General features: G+C 39.0%; 3 protein-coding genes across 5 annotated transcripts; all 3 read left to right on the forward strand.

Moving 5' to 3' along the window:
* Positions 1-287: 287 nt before the first annotated feature.
* LOC126801472 (jasmonoyl--L-amino acid synthetase JAR6) lies at positions 288-4,619 on the forward strand. Of its 3 annotated transcripts, none has more exons than XM_050528832.1 (5): positions 288-597; positions 1,929-2,229; positions 2,331-2,432; positions 2,584-3,362; positions 4,003-4,619. In XM_050528832.1, exons 2-5 carry the CDS (start codon positions 1,937-1,939, stop codon positions 4,545-4,547), a joined length of 1,719 nt encoding a protein of 572 aa, XP_050384789.1. In that variant the 5' UTR covers positions 288-597; positions 1,929-1,936; the 3' UTR covers positions 4,548-4,619. The 3 variants fall into 3 exon arrangements, with proteins under 3 accessions (XP_050384789.1, XP_050384790.1, XP_050384788.1); XM_050528833.1 differs by having other exon boundaries at positions 1,932-2,229; XM_050528831.1 differs by lacking the exon at positions 288-597 and having other exon boundaries at positions 639-2,229.
* Positions 4,620-8,565: 3,946 nt separating this feature from the next.
* On the forward strand, positions 8,566-9,002 carry LOC126803658 (uncharacterized). Its single transcript, XM_050531425.1, has one exon. It carries the CDS (start codon positions 8,568-8,570, stop codon positions 9,000-9,002), a length of 435 nt encoding a protein of 144 aa, XP_050387382.1. The 5' UTR covers positions 8,566-8,567.
* A 5,150-nt stretch (positions 9,003-14,152) lies between these two features.
* Positions 14,153-19,197, forward strand: LOC126801933 (protein ENHANCED DISEASE RESISTANCE 4-like). Its single transcript, XM_050529431.1, has 5 exons — positions 14,153-14,863; positions 15,332-17,636; positions 18,106-18,166; positions 18,257-18,480; positions 18,712-19,197. The coding sequence occupies exons 1-5, from the start codon at positions 14,746-14,748 to the stop codon at positions 18,764-18,766; spliced, it is 2,763 nt and encodes a 920-aa protein (XP_050385388.1). The 5' UTR covers positions 14,153-14,745; the 3' UTR covers positions 18,767-19,197.
* The last annotated feature ends 1,188 nt before the right edge of the window (positions 19,198-20,385 follow it).

Consider the following 20,385-nt stretch of genomic DNA (forward strand, 5'->3'; position numbering starts at 1 on the left):
GTTCCTATTTCGACAATTTGAAGAGATGAAAATATGGACATTTTTGAGTTTTTAGTAGTAAAAATTAAGGTTTGTAGATTGTAATATAGGGTGAGCACATTTCAGTCCCCTCAATTTTAGGAAAGAATAAAAAAAATAACCATAAGAAGGGGAAAAAAACCATGACGGTTGTGATATGGACATCTAACATGGTAAAAAGCAAAGCCAACTGTCCACGGTAATCCTGTAAGAGCCTATATATACGATTCCACCCCAAATCTTCACTCCCCAACCCGCACTCTAGTAGCTTAAGCCAAACAGAGCTTAGCAATAGCCATTTGGTTCTCAACGAGAAAAAAAAAACCAACATTTTTATAATACAAGTCTCCTCCTCCTCTTCTTCTTCTCCCTCTTTCTCCCAATCTCCCTCTAGAAATTGTTTCCTCTGTGCGTTGAGACTTTGACAGGCCAAACAGATTGCTTTGATTTCAGTGATTCTGTAACTTTTTGCTCAACTGTGTTCGTAATTCTCCGTTCTTTCTTTCTTTCTTCTTCGAGAAGTCGAAACAGAGTGCTCTGTTTTTCCCCTGCTTCTTACAGACAGGCTTTGAGTTTCAGGTACTGTTTCTTTCCTACTTTGGTTTCATGACTTGGAGTTCAATTGGGTTTTGAGATTTTTACATGATTGAATCGAGTTCAATCTTCTTCCCTGGATTCTTTCTTTCCGTTTTCTGTTCAGTTTTAACTGAAAGTCAAGCAGTGACCCCAAGTTTTGAAGTAACTTCTTTTTCCCGAAAAGTCTCTTCTGTTTTCTGATTTGGAGCAGTTCATGGTTATTTTTATCCAAAGTGGAGACGCACAGCAACTTTTGAGGCTCGTTTTCCACATGGATGTCTGAATTTCTATATGTTGCTGGCTCTGTTTCTATCATTGCTTCATTTTGATCTTTTCGAAAACTTCTAAACCCGACTGGGTACAACAAACCTGGTCTTTGGAGCAAGAACTTAATGATTTGCAGACCCTTTTTACTCTAGCTTTGTTTATATATTGAACTACTTTCAATCTCCTTGCCAATCTTTTCTTTCTCTCTGTAAATTTTTATTTCTTTTCCTGGAAATTTCTTGGGAGTTGACTTAGTTGACTGCAGTCAGTGAAAGATTAAAGCTTTGAAGCTTCGTCTTCTGATTTTAAATCGAAGGACTCTTTTAATGAGAGATTAAGAGTGAACCTTACTTTCAACTCACTTTTCGAAAGTTTGACCTTGTGTTCTCTGCTATAGCATAACCATCCCCAGCTAGTTTCTTCTCTTTGAATTTTCTACTTAAAGTGGTCTCGCTTCTTCTTCTTTTTCTTCAAGAAGCTTAATTTAATTATTGAATGATTGCAACTTTTTCTGGAATTCTCATGTTAATTTTGTTTGGTTGCTGATAGACATCTGAAACAGAAAGAACATTGAAAGTTTGGAACTTTGGATTCTTTTATATTTCGATTACTCACCCAAATCCAGCTGCAAATCCACAAACAATTGTAGTTGCTCTTAGCTGTTATGAATGCCTCAACTGTTTTGTCACATTGTGCATGAGCATCTAATTGATTATCTATTTTGATTGGGGCTGCACATATGTTTGTCTCTTTCTTCTTTGCCAGCCAATGATTCCTCCTTTTCTAAGTGAGAACGGGTTGTGTCAGAATCTTAAGGAGTTGATTAGATCGAGATAGATCAAGGTTTTCTGTTGTTATAATTGAGTTTTAAGTACCTTTTGTGTTTTTGGATTTATCGAGTCATCTCTTTTGGTTTTGGCCAGAAGATGGATCAATGAGATTTATTATAAGAACTAATGAGATTCATTACAGGGTTTTTTTCGTTGTATTGTTGAGCATCTATAATAGGGTCATCTTTCTTTGTCGTGGTTTTAATCATACCACATATGGTGTCTTTGTTCTTCTAGCAGTGAAGATGTTGGAGAAAAAAGGAGAGTTCAACATGGAGAAAGTCATAGAGGATTTTGAAGCAATGACAAGTAATGCGGAGAGGATCCAGAAGGAGACCCTCAAGAAGATTCTGGAGCAAAACAGATCCGCAGAGTACTTGCAGCTCTTGGGACTCGATGGAAGAACTGACCCTGAGAGTTTCAAGAGGATTGTTCCCCTTGTGACTCACAAGGACTTGGACCCTTATATTCAGAGAATTGCAGATGGTGATTCCTCTCCAGTTCTCACTGGAAAACCAATCACAACAATCTCTCTGAGGTAATATATTGATTCTTTCTTTTATCGCTTCGTCAATTGAATTGAGATTTGAGTTATGGTGCACATTTCGGTTTCTGACTGTCTGTTATGTGAACCTGCAGTTCTGGTACTACTCAAGGAAGGTCAAAGTTTGTGCCTTTCAATGATGAACTGATGGAAAATACCATGCAGATATACCAAACCTCTTTTGCCTTCAGAAACAGGTACTAACAAAAATCTTGCGCCATAAAATCAAAGTGAATTATGTTTTATATTAACTCTGGTGTGGCCTTGAATCAAAATGTTGCCTATTAAATCATTTTGGATGTCCTAGTTTTCCTCCTCTGATGATCCAGATGATTTGCATTGTTGCAGGGAGTTTCCTATTGGGAATGGGAAGGCCTTACAGTTCATCTATGGAAGCAAGCAATTTCAAACCAAAGGTGGTTTGGCAGCTGGGACTGCAACCACCAATGTTTACCGTTGCTCGAAGTTCAAGGAAACAATGAAGGCCATGCAGACCCCTTGCTGCAGCCCTGATGAAGTAATATTTGGTCTCGAGTTCCACCAATCTCTATACTGCCATCTGTTATGTGGGCTGATCTTCAGTGATGAGATTCAGTTGGTAGGCTCGACATTTGCTCACAGCATAGTCCAAGCTTTCAGAACCTTTGAGTTATTGTGGGAGGAACTGTGTTCTGATATTCGAGATGGTACCCTCAGCAGCCGGATCACAGTGCCATCGATCCGTGCAGCCATGTCCAAATTACTTAAGCCAAACCCGGAATTGGCTGATTCGATTCACAGAAAATGTTCTGGATTGAGTAATTGGTATGGTCTGATACCGGCCCTTTTCCCTAATGCCAAGTACTTATATGGAGTAATGACTGGGTCGATGGAGCCTTATACGAACAAGCTGAGGCATTATGCACCAGGTTTACCTTTGTTGAGTGCTGATTATGGTTCTTCTGAGGGTTGGATTGCAGCAAATGTCAACCCAAAAGTACCAACTGAGATGACCACTTATGTTGTGCTCCCTAACATTGGCTACTTTGAATTCATCCCTATTAGGGATGGCATTGAGTTCAAACCAGTGGGTCTTACTGAAGTGAAAATTGGTGAAGAGTATGAGGTTGTGGTCACTAATTTTGCAGGTACTTCCTTGCTTTAGAGTATTTATGATTTCTTTTGGGATTCATTTATTTAAAATTGCTTCCTAGGGTTCCAAATTATGCAGATCGATTACTGCTTCCGTAGTACAATAGATGTTTGAGGTTTGCTTCAGCTTCATGTGACCTCAAATTTAGGGACAATGATTTCTGTTCTTGTGCCCTATCCATACTTTGCTGTTATTCCCAAATATTGGTGCTGTTTTTGGTTTAGAGGTCTCCCAAAATGTGCTTCCCCCAGCTGGCTTAGAAGCTTGAGCCACATGCATCCATTATTCATTATTGTGTTCAATGACATAATAAAAGAAATAGTGAATATTCATTATTCTAGAATTGACTATTTTGTAGTAAGATAGATACCCTCTAAAAATATCTAAGCATATAATCCTTGTTGATGTGGTTGGCATCTTTTGATGCCCCCCATGTACTACGCATCATAATTCTTGAAAGACTAGTTTGATTGAACGCTCAAAAGGATAAATTGTTTATTTCTGTAATGGGGAAGAAGCAGTTTTAAATAATGCTACTTGGTAGCTTTGTATTGCAGTTGGTAGTCAAACAATATCAAGTTGTCAATTCGGTTAATTTTCTATAGTTCTAATTACCTCATCAATTTTATTTGCAGGTTTGTACCGATACAGACTAGGAGATGTAGTGAAGGTGATGGGGTTCCATAACTCGACACCTGAGCTCAAATTCCTCTGCCGTAGCAATCTTCTGCTTAACATCAACATCGACAAGAACACTGAGAAAGATTTGCAGATATCTGTCGAAGAAGCAGCCAAGCTTTTGGCTGCAGAAAAATTGGAAGTCGTTGATTTCTCAAGCCATGTAGACTTGTCCACAGACCCTGGTCACTATGTGATCTTCTGGGAACTTAGTGGTGAAGCATCCCAAGAGGTTCTCGGTGAATGCTGCAACTGCTTGGACAAGTCTTTTGTGGATGCAGGCTACATGAGCTCAAGGAAAGTCAACGGCATCGGTCCACTCGAGCTCCGAATTCTTAGGAAGGGAACTTTCCAAAAGATTCTCCACCATTACCTTGCACAAGGATCTGCTGTCAACCAGTTCAAGACCCCAAGATGTGTAGGGGTTAACAACAGCAAGGTTTTGCAAATCTTATGTGGCAATGTAGTTAGGAGCTTCACTAGTACCGCTTACAATAAATAACTGTCAATGTAGATTGGACGTTGTTGGTTAATTTTCCATATGAATCCAGTATGTTTTAGCTTTTTAAAGGCATCAACTTACTCTCTCTTTCTCTTTCAATCGGCCTCCTGAGTAAATAGGTTGTTCTAAAAGTAAGATGTTTCAAGCTCGACTTTGTCGTATGTTTTTTCTATAATATAACTAAATAAGTTCATATTTTTGGTAATGATGAATGAAAAATGAAAGGGATCAACGTCATTTTGCTAAGAACATGGAAATGAATACATGTCTCAGTCAATATCATGAAGAACTTTACCAGGGGAGGTTTTTAAGGTTTTGAAAAGTCTACGTTTGTCGATGAGCACAAATATTTTGACAATTGAAAGCTGGATTCACATGAGATTGTGGCATTGGGTATTCCAATCTGTGCCACATACTTGAGTGTAGTGCCATTCCCATTTTGTTTAGTGGACATGGTGAAACAGGACCACATGAATGTCGATCACTCTTCTCTTCATATCAGACAAAAACTGGCCCTAATTTTAAGTTTGTCGTACAAAAGAAAATTGTATGACAATGCATTGCTAAACCTAGGTTTCTTTCGATCAGAAATGCTCATGTGGATCCTAAATAGTTTATTATCAAGCTGTTACAATGGGGGCCAGTTATAATTCGGCAAACTCTAAACCAGGCTCCTCTATTCTTGGCGGTGTTGGATTTCTTATACGTGATCGGGCTAAGGGTGATGGCTTTCTTATGATCATTGCAAGTTTGCTGCTTCTAAATTTGTTGGTCATGTTCTTGTGTTAGTAGCAGATGCATTAATAGCCCTTCATGAAGGACATCATATTGCGGTTCTCAATCATTTATCATTGTGGAAGAAGATTCAAAGTTACTCATTGATGCTCTTTTTGGAAAGGCTTTAATACCTTGGAGGATTAAGTCTCTGTCTTCGCAACGCTTATCTAGTTTGTATATATACAATCTTCATTAGATTCCTTAAATCTTACAAGTTGATTTAAACTATGCTTTATAGAGCTTTTTCTATGTATGGAGTATGTAACCTAGAATAAGTTTTTGAGATTAAACATTGCACGGAACATATTAGACGCTTAATTGACATATGAAATTATTCTCTCTATTCATGAGTGTTTTATTATGATAATTGGTATTCATTTCATCAGAAAAAAAAAACAGTCATCGATCATCATTTCTACCTAGCTTGTGTAGAATAAGCATGATCATGTGTCACTTCTGATGATATACTACACCAGTTGTTGTTTTGTTGATACCATACCGTCTATCAAAATGAGTCCATTGAGCACAACCAACAATGACAAGATGAATCTTAAGATGCTTCAAACTCTTGAAACCCCTTAAAGTTGATGGAGACTAAATTTAGAAGACAATGATGTAATTGCAACCCCCCCCCCCCCCCCCCCCCCCCCGTTAACCCCCCCCATGTTAAACATACTTATGTTTTATAGATTTCACTGTGGCCTGAATAATCATTACATACTCCTCTGCAGTGACTAAGCACCTAACAAGAGGTTATGAGTATAACTCAAAACTAGCATGCAACATAGAACTATTATTTAGTACATAGGGGACGCTCAAATTATTCTTAAACTTTTCATATTCTATGACTTAATGAGCATAACAATAGGCAACAAAACTCTCTAAACTTTCTCTTTGCCCTTCACACTCAGGCCTGGAACATAACCTGGGGCTTGGAGGTATACACCATCTCCCTTTACAACTTCCTTATTCTCTTTGGGTTTATTCTTGGAGCCATAAGGCATACCTTTCTTCTTCTTGACTTCATCACTGGACTCTCCCACCTGATGGGGCACCAACGCGCCAATACCATCCTCCACAAGACCAAAAGTTTTGGCCGTAAGCTTTATCCCCGGAAACTTCACCCTCTTCGGAGAGTTGTGCACCTTATCCTTCACAAGTAGCAATTTTGGTTTCTTTGGCTACAACACAACAGTCTCCGATCGAGCCCTCTTATAGGTAATCAGTGGCGGCTCCAGTTGTGGCTCCGCAATCACAATAGCCTTGGAAGACTCCCCCTCCTCACTGCGCCGAATGGTTGGCATTCTCAGCTTTGGCTTAGGAGCAAAGAGATTTCGTGCAATTGAGGGCATAAAGGGAATAACCACTCCCTTGAAACAAAACAGACCCTCTGACACACCAATCTGAGGTAGCATGGGTAGAGAAGGCACAACACTAGAACTTGACGCCGCCACCAATTGAGAGTTAGGGCGTCCGGACTTGAAGCAATGACCACATTCATGATAGATGAGATCACTATGCTAACAAACACCATGCAGATTCTCAAATTCAAACTCGATCTCCTCAATCACCATGTCGTAATCTTCAATGTCTTCTTTCGGAAGAAAGGTTTGCTAAGGCCCCGAAAAACCCTAACCCTAACCTTTTGCTGATAGGTATGCATATCATCATCCATGCGCACGTACCAGCAACATAGACCACGTTCTTGATGTGCTTCTCCTTCTCCAGTGTCGGCGGGATACCATGCAATCTCACCCAGAAATACAACTTATTCATCAGAATTGACGATAGAGATCGAAGTCCATCATACTCCTCCACAAGCATAGGAGCATGTCGATAGTACCAGGGTCCTCCCCAAAAGACCGTGTTGTGATCCTTAGCCACATCAAAATGGAAAACAAACAACGAAGGTCCACGCTCTTGAACCCTAAATCCCCGACGGATCTTCCAAACCCGACGAAACACAGTTTGCAAATCTTTGACATCCACCATATCGGTGGTCAGAGTTTTGGCCAAAAAAAAAAGGTATTGGTTTCGATCGGAGGGTCATCTGACGGATCCATGGAAGAAACATCAATCACATCACCACTAGCGAGAGCCATGGAATGCGCAAAGCTAGCAATGACCTCTTCTAGACTCGTCATGGCGAAAGATGGGAGGCAATGGATTTGTGTGAGACAACATAATAGTAAAAATAAGTTAAATAAGGGTAGAGGTCGCCAAACCCTAATGGGAGCAGCTACTAGGGTTTCTGGCATAGTAATAAACTTGGTTTAATTGCGAACCCCCTTAGGTTATCTCTGGCCAAGAAAAGTGATGAGGTAACACGGAGGCAACTTGTAGCATGCAGATTACAAGTCTCTTTTGAATTGAAACAGCTTCTTCAATCAGCGGTACAGGGTTAAAAGCTCCATGAGAAAGCTTAAACTCATGTAAGGGGCCAATGTGGGAGTAACTTCAAGTGAGAAAGTATGGTTCTTTCTTGTCCCATATTTCAGTGAGATCCACCGATATCCGGCCGTAAAGCCTTCCAAGAGAGAGAAAATGGTGATGGAAGATAGACCACTCCGCGACAACCTCCACCACTTGCAAGCTGCCTAAAATCCGCCTAGCCGGCCTCCGCGCTTGCAATGTGTATGCTTTACCCGCCTAGGCGCCCGTCTTTCCCGCCTACGATCCCGCCTAACTCACCTAGCCCAATTATGCAGTGTACGTAATTGGGCTCCATAACAGTGATTGATCCATCCATATATAGCTAATTATATTAATTAAGAAACAAAATCGGTGTTCGGTGTTCGGTGTTCCTATGTCGGATACAAACAAAGTTCATGCATAAATTATGTTTATGCGCTGATAGTTAGATGTATATATACTTCTCCCTACACAAATCTCATCGTAAACTAATTTAATTAAGTAATGAGTCGGATCTGTATCATGTTTCTTCTGAAAGACAATCATGTATAAATACATTGAATTTACCATTGTATACATCAAAAATAGAAAAAAAAATCTTCATATTAGGGCCTTAGGGGGCACTATAGTCAGTTTAAGACATAATACTTGTGCTAATCATGCAGGCTCATCCACCAAATACATGAATGGTGTTTATGCCAACCTACACAGAATATGCATGATTGTCACTTGTCATCCTATATCAGAAGCATCTCTTATAAGTTCATCAGTTAAAACAATTCATCTTATTCATTGGTACCATTCCATAATACAGCTTCATTTCAAATCCAAATGCAGGAGAGAATGGAAGGCAAAGGAGATCATGAAGCAGCATTGGCTATATGGGACTGTGGCAGCCCCTTGTATGACTCGTATGAACTGGCCTCGGTTACTCATTTGATCGAGCGCCATCTGATGGAATTCCCATATATAGGAGGATCGTTCAAGCGGTTCATAGCCAAGGACGTTTGTCATTCCTCTTCATCCGATAGGACCTCAGCTACTAGTACTACTACTACTACTACTACTACTACTACTACTACTACTACTACAATGTTGGAGGCAAATGGGTCTAATTCAATGGAGGAAAGCCAAATATTGGGGATCAAGAAGATGTGGAAGAGGAAGGATGGAGGGAAAAAAGACAAGACCAAGGAAATGAAGACTGCTGGATTTTTCGGCCTTTACAGGAGGCTTGGTCTCTGGAGGAAGAAGCATTGCAGGTGATATCAAGTAATTCAAGTTCACGGAGATTTGTACTCATGTTAGGTACTTTATATATATACATATTTGCAATGACATCTTTGTGATGTTGGGTGTTATTTATGAATCAATTGGAATGAAATGAATCATTGAATTCAATGCATATATACATTGGATCCTATTAGTTAGTAGTATCTAAATCTGTTAATCGGATATATTTCCTTGTCTGCTCAGATGCACTTCACACACACAATACCCCAAATTTGTTTCTATATAATTCTGATTGCTGAAAATCTTGTTACCGCAATATCTTAGTTCCATAATGTGCATTCTGCTATCGAATTGGGGTTGGAATTTTTTTTTTCAATTCTCTTCATTAGTGTAGAGATGAGAGAAAGTGAATCACTAGCTTGGAGGGATTGGAAGTAGTTTGGAGCAGCAGACTAACTATCTTAAACGTAAGAGGTTAAACAGATATAAGAGGGTCAATTAAATTGCATCAAAAGATTATATATAGTGCAGCACTGCAGCTTGCTACATGCCAGAATTGCCAGCATGACCATCACCTTTCTATGGATTGTGTGCTCACACAATCACAGCTTGTTGAACTGTTTTGCTACTTGGAAATCATATTTCACTTGTTGGCCGACTTCCCAATCAGGGGCGTTTAATAAGTGGATTTATGGCTAATCATTGTGATAACCGGATTTCGTTTAATGATTAGTTGTAATTTGTAATTAAGTAAAGGTAAATGAACACAAGATTACTTCGTAATAAATAGTAAAATAATCGCAATCCTAATCCAATTAAATTATTGTTGATCTAATTTAGTTAGAACGGTATTAGTTTGGCTTTGAACCGGAAATGTATAATCGGACATTCGGACGACCTTTGTACTATCATAAGCTCTGTGTCTGTCTACAGTCTACCCCGGTTCACTAAAATTGCGGTTAAGTTCGAGCCAGTTATTGATCCGACTTGAGATTGTTAAATATGAAGACCAGGCCATCTTTTTGGGCTTGGTTAGTAGCTCAACATCAACCAATTAGGCAAGTAGCCTCCTCCACCAAACAAAATATACATTTCTTAAATAGCTCATCCCCAGTTCCCCACCTTGATTAGCTTCTGAACCCTGAAACAATCAACAGGAGTTTTATTATCAAACTTTCATTTGAAGAAACCCAATTGCCAACCACTTAATATAATTTTCAATATTAAAGTGATATGATTAGTCATGCTTACCATGCATTCATTCTAAGTATTAAGGATTCCACAACCAGATGAGTTGACTGAGTATTGTATAAACCTTATGCTTGAACTCAAAGTATTTAACTAATTTAAAGCATAGACCTTGTTAGCTGAAACTCCTGAAAGCTTTTTTCCAATAATACTCTTGCTGCTGTGTAATTGGAAATGTGCCACCAACTATATATAACTAATTTGGATTTGCTCTAGCTGAAGCTATTGCATGTCATTTGCCTTCCTTCTCAAGAAAGCAACTGTTTTCAAAAACAAAAACACAAATTAAGCCAAGTAATACTAATACTGGGACTTGTAAAACATAGTTGTTCAAGAGTTTTCATTTGATAAACTAGTGTTCCCACTAGATTGAACTCATGGTTGTTGGCTTGATCATCGTCACAGATGATTAGTCATTGTTTGTTTATTTTTACATCAAGTAATTGTTCCTTTCATTTTTGTTCACTTGTTCAGGATGATGCAATTCCGCGGTTTGTGGAGAATGAGTCACAGAAATTGCTTAACACGTACTTTATTGATAAAGGGTGATGAATAATTAACCAGTAAGATCTCAGAAAGATCAGAAGAAGAGGACCAGCTAAGTTAGGAAGCAATCTGGAATGATTATTGATCATGTGGGCCTAAAGCTTGTGTTACAAGAAGAGAGTTGCTTCTGCTTAGTTTCTTATAGATATGTAATCAGTATGCATGGTATATATAATGTCAAAGAGCACGACCATTTGCGCCTAAGCTAAGCATGTTTCTTTAGGCAATGAGTTTGCTGCAACATTTGTCTATTTCTTGTTAATAGAGTAGTACTAGTAGTTTTGGGAGATATAGCAAATGACTCAAATAAGGATACTAATTTGTGATCTTGCGATTAACACTCCTTGTCTATAGCACCGCACAGACAAAATATAGTACTTAATCTCCAAGCAATTTGTACGTGCAAATGATTTACAAACAACTCATTGCCAGTTAAGTCGAATTTATAACTTGCAATGCTAAGTTGTAAGAGTAACTTGTCTACGAAACATAATTTTGAAGTGAGATAAGTTTTGCCTTACTTCTATTGAATTCAATATGATTGCAACCTACCTTCTTTGCTTTTTAAGGTTTAAATTATATACGTACATATCTTTCTTACATTGAACAACCAAAGGATCGGACTATCATCCACCAGTGCAATAAAATTTCTTTAAAATCTTGGGTGGCATATTCAATTTGATTAAAATCATTATATTGCTTACATTATTAGCTCTACATAGTGTTATCCCACTTCATAATGCAAATAAGGAGTGTTGTGCAAAAGAGTAGTCCAGTCTCTATAAAGCAAATAACACTCTTACCTGTCTCATACTTTAATCTATAAGTTCATCCAACCAACTTGTTTTAGATCTGGATCTTTTCTGGCTTTCATGACTTGTTCTGATACCGAAAATATCACTACCACGTTAACATGGTCCAATGTTGTGGCAACTTTATATTAATTTCATGTCCCTTAGCTTGGTTGGCAAATCCCATCTTGCAACATCAAGTTGGGATCGGTTTTAACCAAACACCAAAATCACATTGAACAGTGAATGGTGTAGTTCACCCTGAGGTTAAACGTAGCTCGGAGTTAGTCTGGAAGCAAAGAATGAGCATCATAAACGTATCCACTCGCAACAACCATACCGATCGGTCCTCAAAACGATGCAATTCGATCGCTCTTTACTGCAATGTAGCCGCCAATAGTTTGTGGTTCATACATTTTCAACTACGATGTTGTACATTAAGTTGATTTACACTTTCATTTTGATTTTCATCTAAAAACTCGATCATAGTCCGAAGCCAAATCTCGGGCAAAACTTCACGCCGAGTATGATTCTATAGTACCTTTTTTGAAAGAGAAGATTAGCCCTATGGTACCGTAGATGCTCACATGGTAGAAAATCTCAAAATCCCCAGTTTCAACCTGATCATTCCAAAGTAACAGTGTAACACTACACCACTCTTTTACCCTAGAAGTAAAACATTCATTTTACTAAATTTACCTCAAGCACTCCATTAACCTCTTGTTCAGGATCTTCTGATTCTTCTCCATCATTTTGTGTGAATTTTGCCAAAAGTCAAAACGTGGCAGTGAAAATGACGTGCATGCGGATAACAAAGTACTGATGGGACATTGTCCAATCCAGTAGGGTCACGATCACCTGAGGTATGGGGTAGAGAAGAATCCTATCTCGACCGGTCAGAGAGTCGTTGTTCCCGTCGGACGGAATCACAGCCGTTAGTTTTGGACATTGTCAGTCTCTTTAATTTGTTCCTTTCTTTTTCTTTTTCTTCTTCTTCTTCTTCTTCGTTATCTCAGTTCTCAGTTCTCACTTTCACATCGGCCAAAACAGTGCTTTCTTCTCACCGGTCGCCACCAGGCAAAGTTGGAAATTGGAAACAAAAAAAAAAAACCCTAAGAAGAAATTTAAAGAGAACCTTATGCCAAAGTTAAAGCAACAAAGTGAAAGATAAAGAGGGATGTAGTGGATTGTTTAGCGCACAAGCTTGACTAGTAGGTCTTGATGAGTTGGAATTTAGATTTCATTTCCGAGTAAAGCAGAATAAATATGGGTGCATTTGTTTTTAAAATGCGACGGATATTGTCATTAATATAGAATTTAAGATTGAGATAATGATACAACCTAGTTCACTCATTCGGCCCGGTATAAATTGGAAATAAGCAAATAACCAAAACAAAGAAAAACTCTAACTAAAGAATTAAGTGCACCCAAATCTAGCATGTACCTTAAAAAAATAAAAAATGTTCACTAGCAACCAAAATAAAATGTTTGCGTGCCCAACTTGTTTATTTGATGATCGCTAGGACCACCATACGCATAAGGGATCTCCCTAAAATGAGTACATAATCCAGCATAGAGCACCACGGGGTCACCAACACCAAACTCATTCGGCCCAACTTCGGCAGTTTGAACTAAAGCCCAACTTCCCAGAGCCCAGCCTAATTGACCAGCGGCCACCAAGAGGAGAGCCGCTAGCCACTTCCTTGGCACCACCACTTGTAGCCCAAAGTGAAGGCACCACCACATCAAGACCAAATTCGGTTACTCCTAAAACACGAGATCTAGAGCCTGAGGAATGAAGATGACGAGACGAGACTTGGTTTGTCAGATCGCTCCTCCCGAATTGACAAGAAACTTGTCGGACTTGGTAACAACAACGAGAAAGCCCATCCCCACCACCGCTAACAACCATCGACGCCGCCGTGGAGCCACCTCGAATGATTTTAAAATGCCGAGCCGCCGCCTAAGAACCCTAGGAGATGGCTACCACTTTTTGTAACTGATGACCTAAGTCAACCCATAGCTTAGATTGAGCCAAAACCTTCAAGTCTATAACTATAGCTAGTCATAATATTAAAAGTTAAACATGTTATCCATCGAATCTAAATGCAATTTAAGTTTCGTCAATAGTTAAAATATAACAAAGTTGACATAAATTTTTTAGAAAAAATGAAAAAAAAATTGTACAGTTGCGAAGGTAGGTCTGCTCGCGTAATATATCAATAGATAACACTTTAGTTGTCATATTAAAGATATACAATATTTCACAAGTTTAGAACTTAAAAACGAGCCGAATACGAGTCAAATTTGATGATTAAAAGTTTAAAACCCTAAACCCAAATTTGGTCCATGAATACAACATTTTCTCCGTTGCTTCCACACTATTTCAACGGTCTAAAGTCGAGTCCCAAACAGTGTAAAAACCACGAAAGGTCACCCCCTAGTGACCAGTCCCAGTCCATCAAAAAAGTCGCCGATTTACTTTCTTCCCCACAGACAATCGGCGATTCCCACTACACCCTCCACTTGACTTGCGCGCGCGAAACGGCATCGCTTCACGCCCAAAACGGCGTACAACCTTGGAAAACGGGCCTCTGTGATTCCTAAACTAAAGCCCCTCCCTCTTTCTTTTTCAAGACTCTCACTTTTGTTCTGTCTTGCCCTCTTCTTCTTACACATTAAATTTCTCACCAAACAAACAAAAAAGGAAAAAAAAACACACACAACCAGAAAAAGAAATGCAGAACTTCCCAGAACACAGAAACTGAGCTCATTTGAGTTCTGGGGTTGTTCTTGTTCTTGTTGCTGTTGAGTTCAAAGTTCAAACTGGTCTCTCATGGTTTTCTGGGCACTAGTTACAAGTACTGATTTGTCCCCACAAAAAACCTTACTTCCTTCCTTCCTTGCTCACTTTAAGCTGCAGCTTTGATTCTACAGAAAGCTAAATAAAGAAAAAGAGAGTTCCTGTCTTTCACTCACTCACATATATATATTCCCCAGCTTTTGAGTATTCTATATATTACACCCCTCCTTAAAACCCAGACCCAGCTCAGCTTCGACCAACAACACCAACAACCCCTCGTTTCATTTTTTCTTAAAGTTTTGGGTTTTCTTTTTGACTGTGAACAGTTGGGTTTTGTTTTGGTTTTGAGGTTTCTGGGTTTTGTGACTATTGGCTTTGGGGATGAACAATGGGGGATTCTGGTGGAAAAGTGAGGCTGGTTCGGTGCCCAAAGTGTGAGAATCTTCTTCCTGAGCTAGCTGATTACTCCGTGTATCAGTGTGGTGGCTGTGGTGCTGTTCTTAGAGGTACTTTTTCTGTTTTGTTTTTGATTCAATTTTTTACTTTTGGTATTGTTTGTGTGTTCAATTTAGAGAAAGATGGGATTTTTATGTTAGTTTTTATAATAAGTGAATTGGGGAGTTATGCTGAGGTGTTTTTGATGTTGATAGTTGTGATTCTTGAAGAAATTTGTGTTGGATTTATGAAGTTAGGAACCCAGATGAGGTCAGGTGTTTTGGCCTTGAAATTTGGTACGGTATAAGACCCCAAAAACACACACCAACACAAAAAGGACTAATCATTTGGATTTGTGGGGCTGAGTTTCTTATAGCTGAAAACGAATGCAACTTGCTAAGTTCTTTAATCAACAGCATTCCTGTAGTGGATTCTGCAACCAATATAAAGGAAAATTTTGTTTAGTTTTGAAAGAAGTCTGCTTTTTGGATGTTTCTTTAGAATTGAGGATCAAATTGTGTGTTTTCTTTCATTTACAGCGAAAAAGAAAAGGCTAGATGGGGATGCTTTGTCTGAGAAGTCGGACGAAGAAATGGTGGGAGGAGTTTTTGCTACATTAGCTAATTCAGATGATAAAGGAGTAGTTGTTTTGAGTGATGTTTCTGATACAGATGTTAAGTCAAGTGAAGGCTCTTTGGTATCTGATCAAAGGATTTTAGAGAATGAAGATGCTGAAATATGTATGAAGCCACCCAAAGCTGCAACTGATAACTGGGCTGTAGAGAATGGCCTCGGTAGGAGCATGAAGAAAGATGAACCGGGGAATGCAGTGAGAAATGTGATGGGAAGAGAGCATGGAGATTTGAGTTCAGAATTTGGTTCCACGAGCTTAAGCCGAAGATCAGCATGGATGGCAGCTTGGCAAGCTGGGGAGAATGGTGCAAAAGGTGGGTTTCAAAGAAATCCAAGAACTGATGTCGAAGGTATGAGGTCTTTGACTTCTAATTATCCAGACGAGGGTCCATCAAATTACCAGTCCGGTTCTTCTAATAGGATTGGGGAAGCATTGAGGAAAGCTAATGACCATGATGGGGCAACAAGAGTTATGTCCCTTGAACAAGACCGAGCTGAGCTTCTGAGGAAGCTGGATGAGTTGAGGGATCAACTTAGTCGGTCTTGTGATATGGCTGATAGGTCAAAAGAGAAAGCTCCTCTTGATGGGAGAATGGTCCCTCCAGTAGATCCTTATGGTGGTACCGACACTTCATATCCAGCTGCTTCTTCGGGACCAAGTAGATCTTCCATGCAGTACGTTGGACCTGATAAACATTTTTCAGGACACCCTCACCCTCAGTATAATCAATATCCCGACCATTTTCCCTATGCCAATGGCCATGAAACTGCTATGCCTAGCTTCACTCCTTCCATGCAAAACTCAACTAGTTTTCCAGGTTATGGGGATCCTTATGGACACCAAATGCTCAGTGGAGCTCAACATCCATTTCCTAGGCAATACAAACAGCCATCCCATCCATACTTTTCTGTACAGTATGCTGAAAATCATCTTGATCCATATGAACTGCATCCACATAACGCAATGCTCCACCAACCTTCTTGTCCCTGTTTCTATTGCTATGAAAAACACAAGCGTTCATCAGCACCAATTCCACCCAATCCTTTCCAAAATAAAAGGTTCACGGACTTCCCTGGAAATCCCATCTTATCCCATCCTGAAAACCCTGGGTTGATTGGTCCTAATGATCACTACAGACATAGGACTGCAGTTCCCCAACCCTTTCAAGTTCCTCAACCCCATACAAGATGGCCAAATGATCTCAACTCCTACACGGGCAGCTTTCCTCTGAGGATGGAGCTAGCCAGTGTTGGTCGGCGATGTCGTCCATTTTCTGGTGGTGCTCCATTTGTCACATGCAACAATTGCTTTGAAATTCTTCAACTGCCTAAGAAAGTATTGCTTATGGAAAAGAGTCAACAGAAGATACGGTGTGGTGCTTGTTCTACTGTAGTTGATTTTGCAGTTTCAAATAGGAAAATTGTTCTTTCACATCACGCTGAAATGAAACAAAATCATTCAGAAGTTGATAATAGCTTGAGCCAGGTGGTTATAGATGGGTCTTCACATTCTCATGGCCATGTTTCTCGGATTTATACTCAGTTCTCTTCTGAAGATTATGATAATTCTGGTTATGATTTTCAGTCTATAGATAGAGAACCTGCTTTACCATTTCCAGTACTGAGTTCAACAACAACCAAGCCTAATGAGATGCAAAGCTTTCATTCATCATCTCCCAGTACCTCTGAGGATGACTGCAACCCAGAACTTCCAATTGCTCCACGAGATGTCACAAACTCTACTCAGCAGCCTATCAAAGCCACTTTTTCACCACCACCTCCTGGTTCACCTCTGCAGGATCATTTTGATTACTCAGGAAATAATGCGGTAAATCGTCTTGGGAAGGGAAACCGAAGTAGTCGCTCAGATCAAGAGAAGGTGAAGCAAAATAAGATTACGTCGAGACAAAATTCCTTGAAAGAGACATCATTGGCCACTGAAATGGAGGTATCATTCAATGAGTACTCTAATACGGGGGTTTCCCAAGATTCATGGGATGCAAGCAAAGAGGAGGGTCAGCCAAAAGTCAACAAAGGTGGTGATTCGTTCATCACCAACTTCATTAAGAAGAGCTTTAGAGATTTTTCCAAGTCTAATCAGACAAACGAGCATGGTAGGAGCAATGTTTCAATCAATGGGCACCCCATACCAGACCGTGTGCTGAAGAAGGCCGAAAAGATTGCTGGAACAGTTCATCCTGGACAATATTGGTAAGTTTAACTCCCTTGGTGCATTTCTAAGTGTGCTGTAGATCAATGCTTTGATAGATTATAAGATAAATGTAGGACTACATCCTAATAGGTGTAATAGCATATGTTTAGGCTGATCACCAGTACATAATGAAATTCAAATTTGTTTTTCCTCTTCTGAAAATGAGTTCCAATTTTAATAAGAAATGATGTGTAATATCAGGGTCAAACCAGTTGTCTTGTTCTCAAGTTTTTTTTCCCCGAACTGTACCAGATAATTGTACTTATTGGATATCCGTGGTCATTTCTGATTTGGTGGTTAGTTGTAATTTGTAAATCCATCTCCTTGCATGCGTACAGTTTACATTCTTGTAAGCATTGTTTGAAGGGTCAAATTATTTTGAAACTGTGCCTGTCAAATTATATATATTAATTTAGTTCATTTTCTACCTGTTAATTAATGCTTCTGTTTTCTAAATTGGCCTAACAGGTATGATTTCCGGGCAGGATTCTGGGGTATCATGGGTGGGCCTGGGCAAGGCATAATTCCTGTAAGAAAAATGGATACCATACTACTATCAGTGCATAAGCTATCTGTTATAGTTTTAACCTGCTTATAATATGTTCTTTTCACTGTGCAGCCATTTATTGAAGAGTTCAATTACCCGATGCCTGAGAACTGTGCTGGTGGAAATACTGGTATTTTAGTAAATGGAAGAGAGCTCCACGAAAGGGATTTGGATTTGTTGGCCAGTAGAGGACTTCCCACTGCCAGAGATAGATCTTACATCATTGAGATCTCCGGGAGAGTTCTAGATGAGGACACTGGTGAAGAACTTGATAGCCTTGGCAAGCTTGCCCCAACGTAAGCACAAATTTTAATATGATGGCTTCCTAAATACTTGAGAGTACCATGTTTTTATTATTACTGGCAGTAAAGACTAGATAGTTTCTCACTTGACCTCTAGCTTTGCACTTCTGTAGTTGATTTTGTCATCAATATATTCCCAGTACGTGTAGCATATATAACTACACATCACTTCTATGAGTGTCTTTGCACATATTCTAATGTTGTTTACTTTGACACTTCCTACAGGGTCCAGAAGGTGAAGCGAGGATTTGGCATGAAGCCTCCAAAAGTACCTACATGATCAACTTTAGAAATCACTAATCGCTTCTGACCTGTAGAATCTGAAATTTTCCATACTGAGTTAGAAAGTAATATCGTCGAAAGAAGAAGAAAACCAAGAGCTTGTCCTGCAAAATATCGCAGATTACCAAAAAAAAGGAATGATAACCTGCTCAGGATTGTTTAGTAGGATAGTTTTGGCTCCAGTCTTGCGCATTTCTTTGGAGTAATCTAGCTATCTAGTTGTGTTTCGGTACATAAGATGATCATGTACCCTATTATGATTGCGCTGTGTAGATCAAGTAGGGTTTTTCTTTCAGCTGACTTCCAATTTTTTTCTGTATATGGTTTAATTTCTCCTTTCTTCCTATTATATAATCCGAGGTTGGAAATTCATCTTGTTCATATGATGGTTTTTATACATTCATCTCTAAACTATATTATGGAATTCCATCAGGTTTGTTGGATTTTTTAAGTATGGGCCGTTCTGTACTAGTAAATGTAAATGGCAGAACATAACAGATAATAGAGTTGCTTGAATTGCAGGCTGCAAATAATAGAATGGCTCAAATCCAGATCCTAGAAATCGACAGAATGTGCCTGTGAAATGAAACCTCTTTAAAGCTTTCACTTTCCCATTTATAAGCCTTCATGCTTTGCAATTTGCAAAGCTGTTGCTATATTGGAGGTAGAGATGCTATGCTATTTGGATCCAGTTAAACATATGACAACACTCATAACAGACAAGCTTTCTGCTTCTAATCTATGTTTGTGACAGTAGAAATTTGAATTGAACCAAGTAATCTAGTCTACTTAGCATCACGAGGTGTTATTACATCCATGGCATGTCTAACCTCGAAACTAGGTTTAATTTAATCTAAGAAACAAAATAGATATTTGTTCTTTAATAAATTTTCCAACAACCACATACCAATGCGTAATAGACCAATTAAACCTCCAGAAAATTATCACCGTCTTAATCAGATTACTGTAAAAACTATTCCTGGTACAAAATTTAAATTCTGCCAACTTATCCTCCAGTTATATTTTGTGGCTAAAATTATAATTAATCATTAATTAACCGAGAGATACAATCATACTCTTACGAATGCATAATCTCTTTTCACTTTCTTAGACATTTTCTTACGTACACTAACACTCTAATACACTGATGAAGAAATGTAGACTTCTCGAAGACGAAGTTCAAACCCAACTTTCTACAATTCATGAACTTCTAATGACACAAATTCTATGTAACGACCCCAAAATTTCGAGCTTAAAAACTCAAAATTTCAAAGTCGTAAAACACCAAAACAATCTCAACGAATCGAAATCATTTTAAATGCACAGCGGATCATTACTGAGTTCACAATACAACTCAGACAACCAATTATTACAAACCAAATTTATAATTCGACATTACATAAAATGGAAATGTAATAATCCTCACAATCTCTCACAATCTCTCACAAAACTCACAAATAAAACCTCACAAGTTCGCACACACAAATCCACACTAGAAACCTCACCACAAGCAGGTTAGTGAACAACTTCGAGTCTCCGGAGTCGTCTCTCGCTCTCCACTAATCAACACTTGCGGAATTATCCCCTACACCATCGAATTGGTGCACCGGGATTGTA

The sequence above is a fragment of the Argentina anserina genome, chromosome 7 (genome assembly GCF_933775445.1).
Source record: "Argentina anserina chromosome 7, drPotAnse1.1, whole genome shotgun sequence".
NCBI classification, from domain to species: domain Eukaryota; kingdom Viridiplantae; phylum Streptophyta; class Magnoliopsida; order Rosales; family Rosaceae; genus Argentina; species Argentina anserina.